Raw genomic sequence first — 15,869 nt, 5'->3', positions numbered from 1 at the left:
TAAGAAATAATTATATTTCTATGAAAATCTTTGAGAACAACCAACAATTCAACTCTGTAACTAAAGGTAAATAGAGACAATCATTCTGTATAATATATATAACTTATTAAGAGTAGCAATAGATAATCTAGTATTCAGCAATGTGTATATGGGACAAAAGAGGTCAGACTAATGAAAGCAGTGTCACAGCACTATGATGGGGCCCATTTCTTTTTTGTATGTATTGTGAAGTTGAAAACATGCTCCAAAGATGAATGGGCATTGTGAAAGTTATATCCAAGATATAACTTGAAGAAACCAGAGCAGATTTTTTCCAGCCTTCCTGTTCTACAGATATATGAATTTCAATTCCCCAAATTTCCAAGCAAGCATAGGCACTCTAAGCATTCTAGGATTGAGATCCATATTTCTGAAACTAACAAGCTTGATAATAGGTACACAGTGTAGTATAGTGGTTAAGGTGTTGGACCAGCACTGGATAAGCAAGCTTCAAGTCTACCTTCAGCCATAGAAATTCACTGACTGACCTTTGGCCAAGCTGCATCTCTTGGCAGCAAAAGTCCAGGTGACCCCTTGATGGCAGCAAAGAGAAATATAAACTTCTGAAGTTTTGCTGTCATCTATGGCCAATTTGGATTTCTGTAGTTCTACACTAAATGGATGTGTGGAGTCAAACCTTGTTAAATTAGGCTTTTCTCCATCCTCAGTACTCAAGTTGGACTGTAATCAGTTAAAACAAATCCTGAGATAAAGGGTAGAAGACATAGAGAGGAAGCTGATGTAGAGAAAGCTCCATTGTTTCTGGCTCCATATTCTATCAGATATATTGTCACCCCTGCCAGTTATCTTAGCCAGTTAGAGACAGTGAATCATCAGAAAGCCTTTTCACTTCCACGATGCCATGTGCTTCCCTCAGCCGTCCTGGACAGCAAATATAAAGAGATATCACTGGTTGAAAGGCTCTGTCCTTGTGATTCTGGAGAAGTGGAACCCTCTGGACACAACCTTCCTCACTGCTCTTTTTATAGAGTCATTCAAACAAAATTTATTTTCCTGATAATGAATAGGCCCTTCCGACACTGTTTATCTTCAGTGGTTGTTTAAAGATGAATAGATCATAGTCACAGCACAGGGAACTAGATTCTGCACAGCACACTGAAGCTTCGGCGGAACCTGGCGGAAGCTTCGGCGGAATCCATAACTATTTTACACAATTAGTGCATCAATTTTTTTAATATTATCACCCTGTATTTTAGTATCTAATGACTATAGCTCTCACAATTTAAGGACTAATATTATTATACCTTCCGTGTTGTTGTTTATATGCAACAGATAGATAGAGTGCCAAATTATATTTTTAACATAGATTTTATTTGTTATTTGTCATTATTTTATTCTAGAACTTTTAATTAGATACTCATTGAGTATTTTTAATTATACTGATCTTTGACCGTAATAAATATTTCAATTCAATTCACTAAATGGATGAGAGAGAATCACTTTTCTCCCACTGCATATCTGGTAGCTCCAACCCTTATCAAGCCATTGGTTTCTTGATTTTTAAATTTGTTACTTTAATTTCTGTCATATTATTTTTAGAAAAAAGAAAGCATTGGACAACCAACCACTTTTGAAATGGCTGGAATACTAATCAACATGGAGAATTCCCAGCAAATTGCTTGTCCTTCAGTTTTCATTAATCTATGAAAAAACAGTCTACAATGTCAGGTTAACATGCTCTTACTGGAAATGTTGATATTTGCCAGTAAGATCACCTCCTTCCAAGGTATGGCAGCTGCCCCATAATATATGAATCAGCTTCTTTTTGAGATTGCTATGCTAAGTGTTTGTAGTTACATGTTCCAAATTAATTTCTATAGGAATATACATCATAGGATGGTGCTGATATTTCACAGTATAGAATCACTGAGCTAAGCTGAGAACCAAAACACAGCTGAGGTTGCGATCAAACATATATTTTCTAACCAGATTGGCAACAAGAAATAATTGAGTGTTTCTTAATTTGAAACTTCAGTGAGATCAAAATTTAAAAAATCATAAACATGTTTTCAGGCCTAATGTCAGCTAATACAGCATCCAAAGCAAATCATGGCATCCGAGGAAAGCCTCCAGTGCTTTTTCCCTGCATAATAGCAATATTAAAAACTATAAATCAAAAGAACATTGAATTCATATTTCATCTAATACATTTTTAAGAAGGTGCTTAAAACCTGAAACAATAGGTGTGGGTCAGTCTCAAAAATGTGTAGCTGTGGTATATAGTTTAAAACTAAAATGTAAAAAACCCAGGCAGTTTGGGATACAAACACATATACTACTCATTCAGAAAATTTTAAAAATTAACATACAATTGATAGTGGAGGCTTTTCTTTTGGGAGTAATGGACAAACATCTGGAAAAAGTCAGGGAATTTTGTTTTTAAGTATTTCAACTGCAGCAAGATTGTTATATGCACAAAGTGGATAGATTTGACATTACCTACAAAAAAGGAATGGTTGGTGAAGCTGATAGAATTTGAAAAGATATCTAATTGACTTTCTTAATTAGAGAAAAGACCTTGTCCCTGCTAATAGCCTTTTCTTAGAAGCAGAAAAAATATGAACCTATGACTTAGTTTTGATGATTAAAAATAGATAATTTGTTTTTGTAATCATAGAGTAAGTGATAATTTTGTATTTGTAATTATACTTGCTACAAAGGAAACCAGAAACAATTTCTATTTGTTCTTTTTACACTTTTGTCTTTTTATTGTTCTTTCTCCTTTCATTTTACTTTATATCATTTCTTGTATTTATTTTCCCTTTAAAATTCTTAATAAAAATTATATAAAAACAACCCCCAAATATTGATGTAGTGTATGGTTGCTTAAAGCTACGGATATCATTATGTATTTATAAAAATATGTATTTTTCTATTCTCTGCATGTTAAAAAAAAGGATATTACAGAGTTGGGAAGATACGGAAAAAAATACAGTTGATATGGCCAAGGGCAACTGCAAAATCTGTATGATGAAAGGCTTAGTTTGTTTTTTAAGCTTCAAGGGGAATAACAAAATAACAGAGTTGGAAGGGGCCTGAACTATATAAAATGATTAATTTGGGCTTGAGGTTGTAACGATTGGGTAGTTGAATCAGGAGAGAACTTGAGAGATACAGATGGAAGGTGAGATGTCCCTCTCAGGGAAACAGGGTTAGGAATAATTTTAAATTTGGGATAGGCCAGTAATTTGAGGGCTGGGATAGGACACAGATAATTGATGTAATTAGGTGAAAAAACCCACCATTTTTTTTGTTTGTTAATACAAGATCATCTGCTCCCTTGTTCCCATGTTAACCTCTTCTTTATTTCCCCAAAGTTCCATTCAGCAATGTAAGCTTAGAAACTTGCAGAATTTCTAACCACTTAAAGGGATTAAGTGGCAGCAAAACACATGCATAATAAAGTAAAAGACCACCCTATGTCCAGGGTGCCAAGGAGAACATGAAATGTAGATATAGGGAGTAAATAGAAAACTTTTCCTCTCAGTTGTAATGTTGGAAAGTGGGGTCATTTGGTGAAACTGAGTAATGACAGGGCAAAGCAAAAAAACTACAGCAACCTTGATACAGCAAGGTTGAACTATGGAATCTGCTGTCACAAAATGCATTGATGGTCACTGACTTTGGATGGTTGTGGAAGCATCATCAGATGAATCCTTGGAGGACACAATCTACATGAGTTTTCATTTAACATTTGGGAAGCAAAGGTGCACTAAAATCACAATGTCATATTACAGGGTTAGTCTTAAATTAGCTGAACATAGTGGGTTATGCAAACTTAGTAATTACTGTATGCCTCAGTGTCAAGGGAAACTAAAAATTGCACTAATCCAGTAGCAATTTTTAGCCATAGGTAAGCTTGTCATAAAAAGTCTGGGTTAATGTTGGAAAAGGGATTTTTTAATATCACTGAATCTTCCCCTCTGCTTAATGTCAGGTCCAAATTAAATCTTTTCTAACAAATAACTCACTATCTAGGTTCTGCCTGAAAACAGGCAGTGAAGAGGAGCCAACCATCTATCTGGGTAATTGGTTTCACTGTCAAACTGGTCTTATCGTAGGAAGGTTTTCTTCAGATTTAACCAGAATTTCCCTCCCTGTTATTTAAATCTATTTTTCCAGATCCTACACACTGGGATGACAGAGAGTGGGTTTTTACTCCCCTGTTTCAAGAACACCCTCAGGCATCTGAATAGTGCTGTCATATCCCCCACTCAGTCTTTTCTTCTCAAAACTAAATATACCAGTTCTCTTAATATTACTTCATAGATCTTTATTTTCCCATTCTTGGGCATAATTGTAGTCTTTTCTGAAGATGTTCCAATTTTTAGGGTTTCCGAATTTGGACTCTGCATATAAAAAGGGTTAAACTAATATAGAACAGAGTATGGGTATCCACAATTTGAAAACTGTATTTCTGTTTGAACACCCCAAACTAGGTAAACTGTTCATCTAACATATTTTTTCAAGTGGTCTTGTGAGGCCTTGTGAGAAGAGAGAGTCAACCTATTCTCCAAAGCACCTGAAGGCGGGACAAGAAGCAACTGATGGAAACTAATCAAGGAGTGAAACAACCCAGAACTAAGGAGAAATTTCCTGACAGTCAGAACAATTAATCAGTGGGAGGACTTCCGTTTTTGCATGGTAGCGACCCGTCACAGGCTTGCAGATTCTCCGTACCCCCGTGGCTAATTTTGTCCTGTTAGGGGACCCTAAATGGGTCTAAGTCGCCCCGGAGAGGCGACGAAGAAAGAAGGCTGCTCCAGCTATTCTGGAACAGTGGCGGCTGTTCCGCTTGACTTAGAAAAGCCTTCTAACCCGACAGGAGAAAGGCTGGCCATATTGCATCGTACCAGCCCAAGCTACTAGCAACTGAAGTCCAAAAGCACTAACCAGCACAACTATGAACAGTGTGCTTGAAACTGGATGAGGAATTCGATCTTCTCTTTTCTATTTTACATTTAATTTCCTGGAAAAGATCCCCAAGAAGCAAAATACCTCCGAAAGGGAAAGAGGGGGATTTCCACCCCACCTTTATACTAACAGAAGCAGCGAATTAATCTTTTTATGGAGGATCAAAATATATGGAAGTGAAATAAATATAAAACTTGAAACTTAAAACCTAAATCTGGATAAATCTAAAATTGTTTGAATGGTTAAGACTCTCATTCTAAAGATAATTGTTCATTTTGGAAATTGAAAAACAAATAGCTGCTAATACTTAGTGGCAGATGAAAACTATGACAGCTATGACTTTAATATAAGACTTGGCAAAATCTGGGAAAAGCTAATCTGTGTTTGTGACCTTCAAACCAGATGTTTTCAGTTCTGCTCACTGCAAGCCATTGTTATGGTTCGTCACATAGTCAAACAGGTATTTAGATTGGATTTAGTATTTTTGCCCATCTATCGAGACTTTCCCAAGAACCTGGGATAGGCAGATGTTGTAATATCAAAAGTATTGTTTGTAGATATACAACAATGTGAAATCACAGCTTCCAATTCTTTAGCTGGTATTGGCCTTCGCATGTATCAAGTTCTTCCCAAGAACCTAGGATGTTGTAATGTATTGGCGAGTATAAAAATGGATCCAAACAGTGCAGCCTTTTGTAATTGACAGATGGAAAGTTTGTCATGAGCCAATTTTTGTAAGTGCTTTCCAAGATTTTTTGGTATAGCACCCAGTGTGACAATAACTACTGGGATCACCACAACCGGTTTATGCCATAATGTTTTAACTTAGAATTATTATGATTTATCACAGTCACTCATATATTTAGACTGGACTTGAGGGGTTTTTAAATGCAGCAAAGAAAGAGAGCAAGGCTGGTGGGATTCTTAATTAGAACAGTTTGGACATTTACCTGGTGACTGCACACAACTCAACAATCCAGCACTACTAAGGGGCAAAAGGGATGTCTTCATGGCTCTTGTTGATGGTTCTTCTGAATATATAGACTCAAAGAAGCCTGTTCTTCCTGAATTGGGAGTGGGCAAAAGTACTCAGGTCTAAGTCATGAAGGTAACAACCAACACCTTGAATTGCACCTGGAAACAGGCTGATATCCAGTGTAGATGTCAAAGTAGAGGTGTTATATGGGCAAACCAAATCTATAACTTTGAGCTGCAACTTCCAAGTAGTCTTCAGGGCCAGTCCCACATAGAATATTGGAAGATGAGTTATGCTAGATCAAAGTTTACATGCACTTAGACATACACGCAAAAGAAAATCCAGAGTTACAAAGGAGTGAATAATCTGTTATAAATGGTGATTCACAAACAACCAGAGAAATCTCATTACTGTATTAAAGTACAAGTGCCTGGAGCTAAGCTTTATTGAATTTGTGATAATTACTTCTTCCATATGTTCAAGTTCTCAAAAACACTGGTTCATACACTGGCAAAAACATCTTTGATTAGATTGAAATGGATTGCATAATCTATAATTCAGTGTATTATAGGACTCTAGCCATTAGCATGTTTGTGCGAATTAAGACATTACCTTAAATCATAAGATGTTTTACTTGGGCATAACTTTGTATGTGAACTTAACTGTATTGTGTAACCTAATTTTAAGGGTTTGAAATCTTTAGCTTTTGCACAGAAAATACCAAGTATCTTGCAAGGATTTAGGATTTAAACTGGTAGCCTGAAATAGGAACTCAAAGAAAGGGGGGATAAAAAAAAATATCTCTGTTGATGACTTTCCTGAATCTGAGCACTTCTGCAGCAGTATTTTGCACTTCAAGATCACCCTCCAATGTAACTGACACCATGTTGTTGACTGTGTTTGGAAGCACATTGATCTATTTCTGAATTTTGTGGACAGTCTATTTTGTCATGAGTGGAAGTCTTGCCTTGTCCTGGCTCCTGGACGTGAGCCAGCCATTGCTAAAGGTGTAGTGTTCTGTTCCTGGCGCTTCTCCTCTTACATACACTGGTTGGAACATTTCTCTTTCTCCCAATACACTTGTCACAGTAACCTGCTATGGAGACAGTATTTATTTACAAAATTGACATTTCATTTTCACAACTCTCAACGGTTTTTGAATGAAGCAAAGAAAAGGGAGCAAAGCAGGTGGGAAGCCTTTAGAATATTTGTTTATATTTCTTATAATTAAAGGCCCTCCCTTACAAATTGTTCCTTACGGCATCTTTTCAGAGTTTCTTTGCCTACCCCTGCCCCTAGACAAATGTATGGAAAATATGTTGTGAAGAACACAAAAGAATGACACAATACTTCATTCTGTCTTTGTGACATTCTTCATTCTGTACGGTGTGACATTTTTCTTACTCCATGAGGGTTGGTAGTGTAAGAAGTGGGAATTTAATTGGATTATATTCCATGTATTCCCCCTGCTTTTGGAAGGGAAGAAAGTAAGAACTGATTGAATCAAGAAGCAAGAACAGTCAGCTCCAAACTGCTTTCTCAGGGATCGGTGGATGGAATATTCCTCTTCCACTGGAAGATCTGAAAGCTTCATTACTACTTCATTCACTTTGCTAGAAAGGGAAAAAGCCATGAAATAGCACTGAAAAATAGCCATTATTGTCACCTTTAATTGACTAAGAACCCGCCAGGTTCTCAAGAGTTCTTTCTCATTATCTGTCATCTGTTTTTTTATGTTAATTCGATTCCACAACTTCATGGTCACAGTTACATGATTTATTTAACCAATTTAGTGTCAGTTCCAATTTGTCATGTGAATCCAAAGACTTATCACATATGGGTTAGCCGATATAATACATGTCCTCCAGGTTAATTTTTGGGCACGTTTCCTCATCTGGGTAAGTTGTCTCATCACAGAACCCAGAAGAGATTACAGGTAGTCCTCAACCTACGACCACAATTGAGCCCAACATTTATGTTGCTAAGTAAGAAATTTGTTAAGTTAATTTTCTTCCATTTTACAATTTTTCTTGTCACATTTAATTAAGTGAATCACTACAGTTCTTAAATTAGTAACATTGTTGTTAAGTGAATCTGGTTTCCCCATTGACTTTGTTGTCAGAAGGTCGCAAAAGATGATCACATAACCCTGGGACATTGCAACCATCATAAATGTGAGTCAGTTGTCAAGCATCCGAATGTAAATCACGTGACCATGGGGATGTTGTAATGGTCATAAGTGTGAAAAATGGTCATAAGTCACTTTTTTCAGTGCAGTTGTAATAGGAATGGTTAATGCTCATCTGTACTGACTTTTTCCTTTCAATTCTGCAAACCTTGTAGAGGACGTCATAACAGAGCTCCAATTTCAGTCAGTTTTCACAGATTCTTAAAATTATTTTTTCTTGAACTCAAACCACAAAGCTGGTTGGGTCCTATCCAAGATGACAGTTACTGGCGTCCTTCCTCATCTACTGTAGATTTATACAAATGATTCGTCTGGGGGAGAGAGCAGATCCAGGAAGTCATTTTACACAACTCAAATCAAGTTTATACACTAGTATCATAAGCCAACATATGGAAGTTTGGGAGATACTGGGACTCTGGGAATTTGGAAGCCCCATGGAAATGGTTTGGACTGCATCCATCAATGATAAATTCAATGACAATAGTTCAGAGATTTGTAACCTCAACTCTTGTGCTTTTGTTCAGCTCTCCCAATCTGGTTCTTTCCAAATGGTTGGACTAAAACTCCCAGATTCCCAGCTACATGGGCAATGTTTAACTGGGAATTATTTATCTGGAAATTGACAGGGAATTATGGGAAATGCAGGCATCTAAAAAACGGTATAGCCTCTTTGATTGGACTCATACTTCTCCATAGTCAATTGAATTTACCATAAGAACAATTAACCTAGCCACTATTTTCCAAATCAATTCAGTTTTGAATATTTGCTGAACTGACAGGTTATGTCTATATAGTGCAGCAACTTAAATGCATGAGGTTAGTCTCTCAATGCAAGATTAATGCAACATGTTAATGCAACATGGAAATTTATCAAAGAAACTCCAACCTAGAACTAAGGAGAAATTTCCTAACAGTGAGAACAATTAATCATTGGAATAGCTAGCCTCCAGAAGGCCCAGTGCTCTAGAGCTCAATCTCTAGAGGTTTTTAAAAAAGAGATTGGACAGCAATTTGTCTACAGTGCTGTGGGCTGTCCTGCAGGGAGCTGGATTAGAAAACTTCCAATATCTCTTCCAGGTCTGTTATTCTGTGTTCTGTAGGTTGAGCCAACACTAAACAACACATGCTATTATTTATGATGATGATGGACAGGCAGCAGCTCTTGTTCTTTTTCCATGTGCAAAAAAGCCCGCACATCAATTGATTACGTTCAATTATTTCCTCCCCCCCCCTACTAAATGGGTTAGGGATATCAATCAGTGGTTGACAGATGCCTTTGCAAATATATATCCAGTCCATAATCACAACAAAAATAACACACCTAGCAATTACATCCACAGCAGGACATGAGATTTTAATGCTTGTGGTGGAGGAGAAAAGGAACAAGAGCTGGTGGCAACTAGGAGAACTTTTGCATGCCTTCATTTTGTGCATCCTCTCCTGAAACCAGAGGCACTTTTCAAGGCCAGTCCTGCCTTGGTTAGCTCCAATATATTACTGCAATGTGCTCTAATGTTCTGCTATGGAAGAACATTCAAGTACACCTTGATACACCCATGTTGCACCTTTGCTCTGAAAACTGTACGGGTTGCCAGTGTGCTTCCAGGTGTAATTCAAGATGCTGGTTGTCACCTATAAAGGCCTTCGTGGTAACCAAGATAAGGATCATATAAAACCTATTTGAGTCTGAGGCAGACATGTAATTTGAGAAAACATCTCAGACTTGACCTCTCTTAGTTCTCTAGAAAATAAAGGGAGAGAATGGGGAGATTAAAGATTTTTAATATTGTAAGTGGTATTAGCATGCCTAACTTTGGTTTCCTTATCTGATCTACCTCTAGTGGGTTTTTTTTTTCTTTTTGCACGCACCTGGGTTTTAGAATTGTGCAAAGCTTTAAAACATGACTGTTTTCCCAGGTATGGGCATCGAGAGGTTAATTGAACCCAGGAGACTGAGATGCCATTTGCAGACAACTGTTGTCCTCTTTTGTCTTTTTGCATGTTTATTATTCTAAGTAGTTGAATCTGAGTTTTTAATGCTGTATTAGTGATCCAAAGTCTCTGTTGTGAGATAAGCAGGGTTACAAGTTGATTAAAGAAAATAAATAAGTCAGCTTATAAACCAGAAAGAGTGAAGAAGTTTCTCTAACATAATTTTTCTCAATCAGCAGTTTTGAAGCAGTGCAGATGGGCTAAAACACAACTTCTCCAGGACATTTGACACAGCAGCATGTGCAGACTTTCTGCTTGCACAGCAATTTCAGATCTGGGAGAAGCCACTGGATCCTTTTCCCCCCCTTTGACACAGTCTCGTTTTTAGCACACTGCTAGTAGGACTTAATACTACTCTAAGGACATACGTGCTGCCACTTTGGTTATAATTAGAGAGTAAGTCTGGTGGCAAACGCCAAAATGTCATCTAGAAAAGTGATTTGATCACGTCTGGAATGCACGATACATGCCAGGTTGGACATCCTTGCAACTGGCATTGTTCAAAATGTCCCTCAGCTTTTCTTCCAGCTCAAAAACCGAAACGGTGCACCTTGAAAACGCGCTCTGGGTCAGCTCTATCAGCAGCAACCTCTTTCATTCTGTGGAGTCCTTGGTGCTCTCTCTGACTCCGATCGTTTGCTTGCAGACTTTCGTTACCAGAGTAGGTAACGTCTGCAAACAAACAACCAAGCTCGGAGAACACCAAGGAGTGTCCACAGTCCCAATCCTGAACTACAGACATTCTCTTCTATTGGCTAATTTATTCTTTGTGCTCAGCTGCGATTAGCTCTCTATCCACCCTTACTAATTAATTCTGGAAGAAGAAGAAGAAGAAGAAGAAGAAGAAGAAGAAGAAGAAGAAGAAGAAGAAGAAGAAGAAGAAGAAGAAGAAGAAGAAGAAGAAGAAGAAGAAGAAGAAGAAGAAGAAGAAGAAGAAGAAGAAGAAGAAGAAGAAGAAGAAGAAGAAGAAGAAGAAGAAGAAGAAGAAGAAGAAGAAGAAGAAGAAGAAGAAAAGCATCATCTCCCTCCCGTATGGGACGGGGACCGGAGGACCCACCCCTCTCCCTTTCAGACCCCAGAAGTTTATCGCTTCGGGACTTGGACCCCGTGAATCTAGGAGCCCTGCAGCCGCCCACCCAAACTTCCCCAGCCATTTCAAGGACGCGGTAAAAGAGCAAAGAAGCAGCTCCAAGCGCAGCGCGCGGGTCAAAACGCTCCCGCAGAAGTGAATCAGGTGACTTCAATGCCTCTTTCCCCAACCTCTGCTTCTTCTTCTGCCGCTCCCGTTATCCAACCAAGTCACCGCTCGTCCCCTCCTCCCTCGGGCTTCTCCTCTTTCAGATTCAAATCCCTCGTTCTGCGGGATACTGCCCGCCCCTAAAAGAGCAGCGACCAATGAGAAGAGAGCTGGACTGCCAAATCGGGGGTGGCCACCAGGACCTTGGGCGAATAGGGCGGGGCTTCGCGGCGGCGGAGGGAGAGCGGGCGGGTTACAGTCTATAAATGTCTAAGCTGGCATTTAAAAAGGACGGGAGGTTCATTGGTGGCTATAAGTTCGCATCTATAATTTCTCTCTCTCTCTCTCTCTTTCTTTTCCTTTCTCTATTCAATAAGTGCTTTCTGATGACACTGCAGTCCCTGTTCTAACAAAGTTTCCCTCCTTTACTTTTCGCAGGTAAGAGCTGTGCTGGAGATTGTATTAATAAACGAATGCTTAACTTGAATAACCATTTTTCCATTTCCTTTTAAGTTTTTTTTTTTTTGTATTTAAACTCAAAGACGTGTTAGAATGCAGTTTGTTCTAATGAAACGTTAAAATGTGTTTGTGAATGGACTTAAAACAGTATTTCCCTTGACACAAGATCCATGGGGTGTAATTCATTTACCAAGGAGTAGCCCTTATAAAAGCTGGTGGAATTTACTCCTAGGAGTGGTCTGTGGCTGAGCAGGTGTCAGCCACTAGTTGACCCTCTTTGATCTTGAAAAAGCAGTATTTGCTCTGGATTTTTTCTTCCTTGGGGAGGGGGATAGAGAGAGAGACTGCCAGATAATTTCGGAGCTTTTTGGATAGATTGGGGGATTTGAAAAACATGTTATAATTGAGCATGTCGATTTCCTTGCCAAGAAAGTTGCAGGGTTGGCTTAGATCTCTGGACAATGGCCCTTATTTTCCTGTTCACCTGCCTTATCTTCTAACAATCTCTCAGTCAATTGGATTTGCTTCCTCACACAGTAGTCAGAATTGTAAGGTGCACCACGGACTTGATGGTGAATGCACTTCTTCAGAATGGTTGCAACCAACAGCTTAAATAATAAAAATTCTGAACTGATACAGCAGCGATTTCAGCAGGCATCCTTCTCTGGTAAGTAAGATAGGATGACTGGGATTGTGGCCACGTGTGAACAGGAAGCAATCCAGATTCTAGTAAACTAGAAGTGCTCCATCTGATACCATGAGGCCACATTTAGCCTCTGAAGACTTTCAAAGATCATTGACAAATAATGCCTTTTAATAAAATACAATGTTAAATTTTCATCTGAGCGCACCCACTACTTTGGGAAGTCCTATCTCTTGGTGCCATGCAAGCGCCAATGTGCCCTTGGCCCAGGATTGCTACATATAATATTATTCTGTGAAAACACGAGGTGTAGCCTCGTACTATATTTAGTGGAGACAGTTTTGAATATTTTCTCTAATGCAGTCTTTGTAGCTACCCATCTTTTGTAGACAGAAAAATAAAAGCACACAGTGGAACTTGGCTTAAAAGTTATCTGCAAAATTCCATACACTTTTTGGATAGAGTAAATTTAAACAGCCTAATATTGAAAATTGTACTTGATTCGTGGATTAAGAGGTTGAGGTATAACTTTTACACTTTCTACCCAATTTAGAAGTCTCAGCATAGTTTATCAACATGATTTGCATCATAAAAAATAATGGAGAATAAACAGCCCAAACTTGCATTAGGCTAGAAATATAAATATTTTCAAGTTTTGCTGAAAGAAGGAATAGGCAGTGCTAAGCCTTAGCATTTCAGAAGCATATTGATGTACTCCAGAATTTTTAGTCTTAATTAGAAACTGGACAAATATTGTAGATTTGATGCTTCATTGGCACGCAAGCCAGCTGGAGGATCAGAACCTAGCTATTTAAATATAATTCCGTTATAAATAATGAAACTTTTTCTTTTCTATGGGAATATAGTCTTTTTTTAAAAAAAAATGGCAGCAATAATTAGTTAACAAAATTAACAAAATATAAGTAAATTGAATGCATTACTAGTTTCTGCAAAACTGAAGCTTAAAGGATATGTAGCAAGACCTAAAGATGTTTGCTTAGAATTAACCATTAAGACATGAACTCACTGATGTTTCTCTGAAGTGTGAACAATGTGTGAAAACTGCTTCATTTTCTCTATCAATTTCAATTGAGGGATGCATCTATGTCCAGGACTCTCTTAATTTAGCAAAGTAAACAAGTTGATTCTTTTTTGGCATGCAGTGTGGAACAACTTGACTCTGTTCTTGACAGCCTGCCAGAATTGTAATCTTTAGAAAAACATAGCTGGATCTCCTATTTTTTATGAGTCTATTGTGCTGTGTGTGTATTTTTTTTCACATTTTCTGTTCCATCTGGCAAGTTGTCTGTCCTTTCTAGTGGCATCAGATCTGGCTTTAGTCTGATGACCCACAGCTGTTTGTAATGGTATGTTTGTGCGTATGATACTCACAATGAACTTAAATACAATTGTTGGATGCTAGAAGTGATGGGTGGCTAGTTTCTTGATAGTAGGGAGAGTCTGTTCTAATTTTCACTTTTCCTTTGCAGACTTTGACTATTGGGATTTTGCAGTGCCTGAACCCAACTTTAATGAGATGGTGTTTGAGGAACAAACGTGCCAGAATCTAATTAGAATGCTGGAGAACTGCCTCTCTAAATCAAAACAGACTAGACTGCATTGCTCAAGGGTTTTAGTCCCTGAGAAACTAACTCGAAGGATAGCTCAAGATGTCTTGCGTCTCTCTTCTACGGAGCCTTGTGGCTTGCGGGGCTGCATTATTCATGTCAACTTGGAAACTGGAAATGTATGTAAAAGGCTGGATAAGATTGTTTGTGACCCCAGCGTCATTCCTACTTTTGAACTGACACTGGTGTTCAAGCAAGACAATTGTTCATGGCCTAGCTTCAGGAGTTTATTCCCCAGAGTTTGTTTTACTTCTAGCTATAAACAGACTCTGATCTTGAGCCCTGGGTTTCGTCTAATTAAGAAAAAATTATATTCCTTGATTGGGACCGTGGTTGAAGAATGCTGACAAATGTACTAGTTAAAGAGAGCTGAGCTGAAATCCCTTAGAAATAGGAGGGATATTTGCACAATACCCATCGATGGTCTCGAAACCATTTGGTGCTATGTAAAATAAGGAGTGCAGCTCCTTGATACTTGAAACATTCCTTGGTTAGCAAAGATATGGCAAACCCAATAGCCATCCTGATTGCTACTTATTGCTAGCAGTTGAACTAAATGGTTTGGCATTCTTTGATATTTATTTTTAATGTTTTATTTTATGATTTACATTGTTTTCAATCCAAATTGCTCATAAGCTTTCAGGAAACAAATTGGTCTCTAGAACTAAATAGATCAAAGAGGCAAGAATGATGATTCCAAAATGCTTCTCATAGCTGCATTGGTAGTATCAAATAAAAGAGACATGACATAAGATACTTATGAGAACTTTTGAAGCTATTGTTGCTTTTTCTTCAAGGTCATCTTCTTAACTAACAACATTTGTCATAATTCCTCTATAACATTCAGAAGCCTTACCCAGGCTTCCTGCAACCTGGTGTCTTCTTGATGTATTGCTTCTACAGCTATCGGCACGCCTACCCAGCATGGCCAAAGGCTAGAAATTTTAGTCTTAACATATTTGTAAGGAGTGCCAGCTTGAAGAAAGTCATCTTACCTGTCATGATTGACTTGCCTTCTGTGCTAAAAGATTTGCAGGAAGCAAGCTTACCCAAATAATCATTGCATTAGAGTTTTACCCTCAATTTTATACAGTAATACTGAAGTCTACAAAACACTTCGTGTACATTTGGCACTGAACAGTTTGTGTTGCTTTGTAGTCAATTTATTAGCATATTTATTGTCATGATATATTTTAAATAGCGTGGCCAATTTGGGAGGTAAAAGCAGTCTGGATTTTTTTCTCAATTGTAAATGAAGAGCAATAATCTAGAACAGGGGTGTCAAACTGCCGGCCCACGGGCCAGATGTGTCATGCCAAAACCGCACCCACCCCAGCTCCGGCAATGGGGGAAAAGTCATGATACGTCACGTCACATGGCGAGTTTGACACCCCTGATCTAGAACCACACGTCCAGTTGATAGTTGTAGATGATGTCAGAAGCCATTGCTTCAGTATAAACTTTGAAGCTCTTATTAAACTGATTCCTGCAAAGAATCGATGAAATATTCATCACTCCTTTTCTTCAGTGATTTTTGGTTGAGCTATGGAAAAGATAAAGGTAAGAAGATAAAGGTTTGGGTATCCAGCTTTCTTCTAGATACACATATACACTGTAGACATCCATAATCCAAGAAGTAAACTGTATAGTTCTTAGCATAGTCATACATATATATAGATGTTCTCACTTCAGCAGGATTGGGAACAAGTCCCAAATCTTGTTTCTTTTTAAGACAGTGCAAAGTTGGAAATCATCCTTCTCAAACTGGTGCC

General features: G+C 38.2%; 1 protein-coding gene across 1 annotated transcript; it reads left to right on the top strand.

Moving 5' to 3' along the window:
- Window positions 1-12,315: 12,315 nt before the first annotated feature.
- Window positions 12,316-15,374, top strand: DDIT4L (DNA damage inducible transcript 4 like). Its single transcript, XM_015828291.1, has 2 exons — window positions 12,316-12,493; window positions 13,960-15,374. Exons 1-2 carry the CDS (start codon window positions 12,403-12,405, stop codon window positions 14,442-14,444), a joined length of 576 nt encoding a protein of 191 aa, XP_015683777.1. The 5' UTR covers window positions 12,316-12,402; the 3' UTR covers window positions 14,445-15,374.
- The last annotated feature ends 495 nt before the right edge of the window (window positions 15,375-15,869 follow it).

This window comes from Protobothrops mucrosquamatus, unplaced genomic scaffold, assembly GCF_001527695.2.
Source record: "Protobothrops mucrosquamatus isolate PMUCROS unplaced genomic scaffold, P.Mucros_1.0 scaffold_224, whole genome shotgun sequence".
Lineage (NCBI taxonomy): Eukaryota > Metazoa > Chordata > Lepidosauria > Squamata > Viperidae > Protobothrops > Protobothrops mucrosquamatus.
This window is presented reverse-complemented; position numbering and strand designations above follow the sequence as displayed.

Bases quoted from the DNA above. Each gene is read 5' to 3' on its own strand.
- DDIT4L (XM_015828291.1), top strand. From the start codon at position 12,403: ATGCACTTCTTCAGAATGGTTGCAACCAACAGCTTAAATAATAAAAAT. The intron at 12,494-13,959 runs GTAAGTAAGATA...TTTCCTTTGCAG, and splicing joins TCAGCAGGCATCCTTCTCTG to ACTTTGACTATTGGGATTTT.